Source organism: Schistocerca cancellata, chromosome 11, assembly GCF_023864275.1.
Source record: "Schistocerca cancellata isolate TAMUIC-IGC-003103 chromosome 11, iqSchCanc2.1, whole genome shotgun sequence".
In the NCBI taxonomy this organism is placed as follows: domain Eukaryota; kingdom Metazoa; phylum Arthropoda; class Insecta; order Orthoptera; family Acrididae; genus Schistocerca; species Schistocerca cancellata.
Window position 1 is genome coordinate 117698165 of NC_064636.1, and position 6000 is coordinate 117704164.

General features: G+C 43.0%; 1 protein-coding gene across 1 annotated transcript in view; it reads left to right on the forward strand.

Annotated features, from left to right (window-relative positions):
* LOC126108542 (poly [ADP-ribose] polymerase tankyrase-1-like) overlaps positions 1-5405 on the forward strand; it is a 28858-nt gene extending 23453 nt beyond the window's left edge. The window contains exon 3 of the mRNA XM_049913827.1: positions 4844-5405. Within this exon, the coding sequence (XP_049769784.1) occupies positions 4844-5354 (511 nt within the window). The 3' untranslated portion in view covers positions 5355-5405. The remainder of the gene's footprint in view (positions 1-4843) is intronic.
* Positions 5406-6000: the final 595 nt, after the last annotated feature.

The window sequence follows — 6000 nt, forward strand, 5'->3', positions numbered from 1 at the left end:
TTTTTCTAACAAAATCATAAGTTTAACCAGTGTCCTATTAATAATTGCACATACACCAATCCAAAATGTGTCAGAGTAGCAAGTAACATGTAGAGGCAGACAGTATTTTGGAGTATATCACTGCCAATAATGAAGTTCATATATATGTTGCGTAGAGGAAAATTGCAGAGTAGTTCCTGAGAAACTAATAGATTTCCATGTGGGAAGCGTAATATTTCGTCAGGATGACAAGTCGGTCATTATACCTACTGATGTCAGTGCCAGGAACGTCATTCACCAGACTGACTGGCACACCGTGTCCTGCCACAGCTCACTTGTATGTAACAGGATGTTGTCCAGAGTTTGCACCTCAAGGGCACCTTTACAGCTTGACGTCACTGTTGGAACCAGCAACAACACTTACACATCACAGATTCTCGTCCCACTGAAGACGTGTGTTTTCCACGTTTAAATGGCGAAAAAACACTGAGGCACAGATGTGCATATATAACTGCCCTAGGGGAATACAGGATTCGAGTAGCTCTGCCATCCACAAAATCTGTTGTACAGCAGCAGGGAAGTTCTTGCACTGGAAGTGATAGTGAGGCAACCAGCTGATAATAAAATGTGCACTAATAGAAAGAATATGGTGACTCTTACAATGTCCCTAATCCTAATCAGCGTGCATCAGGTTCCTTACAATAGGAGTAGTGATAGCTAAATGTCTGAATGTGGATAATCATGGTTGTTCTGTAGTAAAGTGTACAAGTGCACTCCCTTCTATTTTGTCGGACTCTTTGAATCTCTAGACATGACTTTAACCTCTCTAAGTGGCATTATTCCGAGAATTCCTCATCAGACTGTGGGTATGCGTGAACCGATGCACAAACCATTAGCTGGCAAAGGGAAGTACCTCGCCGAAGTCCAAGCTTAGTGTAGCACTGTGTGCATCAAAACCACAAAAAAAGGTTCAAATGTGTGTGAAATCTTATCGGACTTAACTGCTAAGGTCATCAGTCCCTAAGCTTACACACTACTTAACCAAAATTATCCTAAGGACGAACACACAAACCCATGCCCAAGGGAGGACTCGAACTTCTGCCGAGACCAGCTGCACACTCCATGACTGCAGCGCCTAAGACCGCTCGGCAAATCCCGCGTGGCTGAAAACCACATACCAGCTGTTAGCGTTTTAATGGTAATTCAGAATTTTCTTTTGCTATTTCTTCATTCCATAGGAGAGATCAAGGAAAGTCTCACACATCTGTCAGAGTATTATGGTTTATTTTGAGTATGTGAACTCTATGATTTTATTGTTTTTAGAAAAAAGGGCGACTGCTGCATCGACTGATGGAAATTGGTTTTATCAGCCGTAACATCTTACTTGGCAGAATGAGAGAAACTACTTGTTCTTAATTTTCTTTAACATATAAAAAATTTTGCTATCTTAGCCACATTATAGTGGTGCTGTCACATGCGAATGAAATGGTGTGCAGGCATACATCAGCGTTGTGAGGTCAACAGTGTGTCAGGAAACTGGAGTTTATTTGGATCAATATTTCGGATTGCAATGTACATCCACATCTACATTTATATATATACTCCGCTAACCACCAAGCGGTGTGTGCGGAGTGCACAATTCGAGGCAAAGTCATATCCCCCCCCCCCCCCCTCTGTTCCACTCGCCGATCGCGCGAGGGATAAACGACTGTCTGAACGCCTCTGTACAAGACCTAATTACCCTTATCTTTGAATGGTGATCATTGAGCGATCTGAAAGTTGGTGGTAGTAATATAAGCTCTACATCCTGAGCAGCCCCTTCCGTTTAGCGCGTCGTGTGTTTCACATCAAACTTTCTATGAGATTTGTAACGCTCTAGCGGTGGCTAAATGTACCAGTCACGAATCTTGCCGGTCTTCTTTGGACCTTCTTAATCTCTTGAATCAGACCCAACAGATAAGGGTCCCATACAGACGAACAATACTCCAAGACTGGACGAACTAACGTATTACAAGCCATTTCCTCTGTTGAAAGGCTGCATTGTTTCAGGATTCTACCAATAAATTGAAATCCAGGAACCGCCTTGACCATTCCCTGATAATTCCATTTGAGATCATTTCAAATAGTCACACCCAGATACTTGACGGATATTACCGCTTCTGAAGACTGGGCATTTATTTTGTACTCGTACATTAATGGGGATTTTCGCCTTGTTATAAGCAGTAGATCACACCTATTAATACTGAGAGATAACTGCCAGTCATTACACTACACATTTATTTTTTGCAAATCCTCACTGATTTCTTCACAACTTTCGTGTGATACTACTTTCCTGTAAACTACAGCATCATCGGCAAACAGTCTAATGCCGATGTCAGTACCATCAACCAGATCGTTTATGTAAACAGTAAAAAGCAGCGCACTTTATGCAGCAAGCGACAGTAAGGAACTGAGTCGAACAGCTTTCGAAAGTCGAGAAATATGGCACCAACCTGGGAGCCGGTATGTAGAGCCTGACGTATATCATGCACAAAGAGGTCCAGCTGTGTCTCGCATGACCGCTGTTTCCTAAAACTGTGCGTGTTTCTGCAGATGAGCTTCTCAGAATCGAAAAAGTTCATTATGTGTGAACACAAAATATGTTCATGATTCTACAACAAATCGATGTCCCCGAAATTAGTCATTAATTATGTGCATCCGATTTTCTACCCTTTTTATTGATTACTATGACCTGAGCCTTCTTCCAGTACTTTGTAACGCTCCTCTGTTGCAATTATCTCTGATTGATGATGAATAGGAATGGTGCTATAGTTGTAGCATAGTCAACATATAATCTTACAGGGATACTGTCTGGGCCAGTGCCTTCCTGCCGTCTAAGGATCCCATCTACACTAAACACTATGTCAGCCATCCTTGCTTTTGTTTGTTGCTGCAGTCTTCTACCGAAACGAGTTTGTGAAAGCTAAGTTTAGAATTTCGGCCTTCTGTTTACCATCATCCATTACATTACCTGTACTGTCAGCAAGAGAAGATATTGAATTATTTGTGGCTTCATAGACTTTACGTACGACCAAATTTTTTTGGGACTGTTTTTAGAATCTGCAGATGAAATATTTTCAAATTCGTTAAAATAATCTCTCATTGATCTTTTGACAGCTACTTTCATTTCACATAATTTCTGTTGGTCAGTGGGGCAGTGACTACGTTAAAAACGACTGTGCAAAATTCTTTGCTTTCTCAGCAACTTCCTAATTTGTTTGTTGTACCAAGGTGGAGCCTTTCCCTCCCCTACATATCTGCTAGGCACACACTTCTCTAGCACGTGGTGGACAGTACCTTTAAATTCTGACCAAAGATGCTCAATGTCTTTGTGTCCCACGGCGAAAGCTTGGAGCTGACTATGAAGATATTCATTAATGACACTTTTATTTGCATTCCCAAACAAGAAACCTCTACGCTGTTTCTTTAGCTTTTTTGTAACTTCCTCTGACATAGAAGCCACAACGACATTATGGTCGCTAACGCCTTCTTCTAGATTAACTTCAGGTCTGTAGATAAAGCATTATATTTGTCTCATAAACTGCAGACTTCTCAGCTGCTTTCTGTTGCATTGCACCGACAAGAACATGGGTTAAGAATGTGTGTGTGTGTGTGTGTGTGTGTGTGTGAGTAACTGCATGTGTGCATGTATATCTGTGTGTGTGCTGGCTCGTTACTGTGCAGTCGTGTTTATCTGTGCATGTGGACTCATGTGCATGTGCCATCAAATGTGTTTGTGTGTAGGGGCAGGGGAATCGAATTAGTGTGATAGCCATATCTGAAATATTTCGTCTAAAAGGTTTGCTGGTAAATTTTAGCTTTCTCTAATAGAATGAAGGCTTTCACGGCAGTTGTTGTCATCACTTAACATTTCCGGGCTGAGATGCCGTGGTCCATACATAAGACTCTCCCCTGACGTTTCGCCTTCGACTGCGGAGGGCATCCACCGAGGACAATCGGCGAACTGCCAACTGGGTAGTTCGCCAACTGTTCTTGGAGGATGCCTTTTGCAGTCGAAGGCGAAACATCAGGGGAGAGTCTTAAGTACAGACCACAGCATCTCAGCCTGGAAATGTTAAGTGATTTAGCTTTCTCTGTTTGAAGGGGCTGTGTCAGTAAATTTTCTAGTAAATAGATTCAAAATTTTTTCTCCCACAATAGGAAATTTTATTTAAATACGGGAATAAGTGATTTTTTAGTTGCTATTGCTAGTATTAGGATGATTTGCTGAGTGTAGAGGACAAGTAGAGTCTGTGTTAATCATCTCTTTCAGTGAAGTGCAAACACTGATTAACAATAGCATCCTGAGCTCATATGAATTCACAATCAGGAATCTATGTGGCAAAATGTAACGTCTGAATTTGTGGAGTGATGGAATGTAGCCGGCCACGGTGGTCTAGCGGTTCTAGGCGCGCACTCTGGAACTGCGCGACTGCTACAGTCGCAGGTTCGAATCCTGCCTCGGGCATGGATGTGTGTGATGTCCTTAGGTTAGTTAGGTTTAAGTAGTACTAAGTTCTAGGGGACTGATGACCACAGATTGTAAGTCCCATATTGCTCAGAGCCATTTGAACCATTTTTTTGATGGAATGTAAGACTTTCTTATGGTGAGTGAGTGAAGCTTTGTGAGGATGATGCGATTGTATATCTGTACTTCAATGGAGAGGCACTTTTCCACTATTCTGTATTATATGATAGAGGGGGAAAATTTGAAGATTCATTAGTTTTCACTGTTCTGACATGTTTTTGGAACTGGTCGTTATAGTTTACCTCATAAACAGTGTATATATGGAGAAAAATACGAGAACTTCTCTGTTTCTTGCAGGACCCTTCCTGCAGACATGAACAGCAGGGGGCTGCTCCAGTCAGCTACACGGGGGTCAATGGAGGAAGTGCAGGTGCTGCTTGGGGCTGGTGCTGATGTGGGGCACAGAGGATGGACCATGTGGACCGCTCTACATTATGCAGCGAAGCAGGGACATGCTGATATTGTGAGGTGTCTGATCGGGAATGGGGCAGAAGTGGATGCCAGGACCGACGTGAGGCAGACGCCTCTACATTTGGCTGCATGGAAAGGCCATGCGGCAGTGGTGCGGCTGCTGGCGGCGTCCTCGGCCGACGTCGATGCCAAGGATCAGTGGGGTAGGACGCCTCTGCACTGGGCGGCACCCTACGGCAACGCAGAGGCGGCGAAGGCGCTGCTGGAAGCAGGGGCCGATAGGGACGCCAAGGAGGACGCAGGGAACACTGCGCTGGACTTAGCAAGAGTGAACAAGCGACAATGGATGGTAGAAATCCTATCTAGCATTCCAACAAACGACTGTGATGTGAACTAAATAAAGCTTTGATACATGATTTTTCCTTCTCTTTAAAATAAAATATGCAAAATGTCAAATCAGCAGTCCTTCTTTGTAACTGTATTTTCGATCTACATCTAACTACTCCACTAACATCAGAACAAGAGACCGATTCAGGTGGTGCAGTGGTTAGCACACTGGCCTCAAATTGGGAGGACGATGGTTCAATCCCATGTCCGGCCTTCCTGATTTAGGTTTTCTGTGATTTCCCTAAATCACTTCAGGCAAATTCTGGGATGGTTCCTTTGACAGGGCATGGCCGACTTCCTTCCTCATCCTCCCCTAATCTGATGAGACCAATGACCTCGCTGTTTAGTCTCTTCCCTCAAATCAACCCAACCCAACTTAGACAAGATTAACAATGTAAGATATTTACAAAGTAATGCAAGTCGTCAGAAGCAAGATTCCATTCTTGAAAACAAGAGAATCCGAAAAATACTCCAGGTCTCTACAACACATAATTACTGAAGAGTACTTGATAGGAGCAGCAAAGGTGCTATGTGAAACTGCTGTAAATTTCACAATATACATATTACTGCCATGTAAGCAGTACGCTTAGAAAGGAATTTTCCTGTGTCTCTACTGGGCAGATAGTCCAATAATTTGTGCCCATAGTTACAGTGTC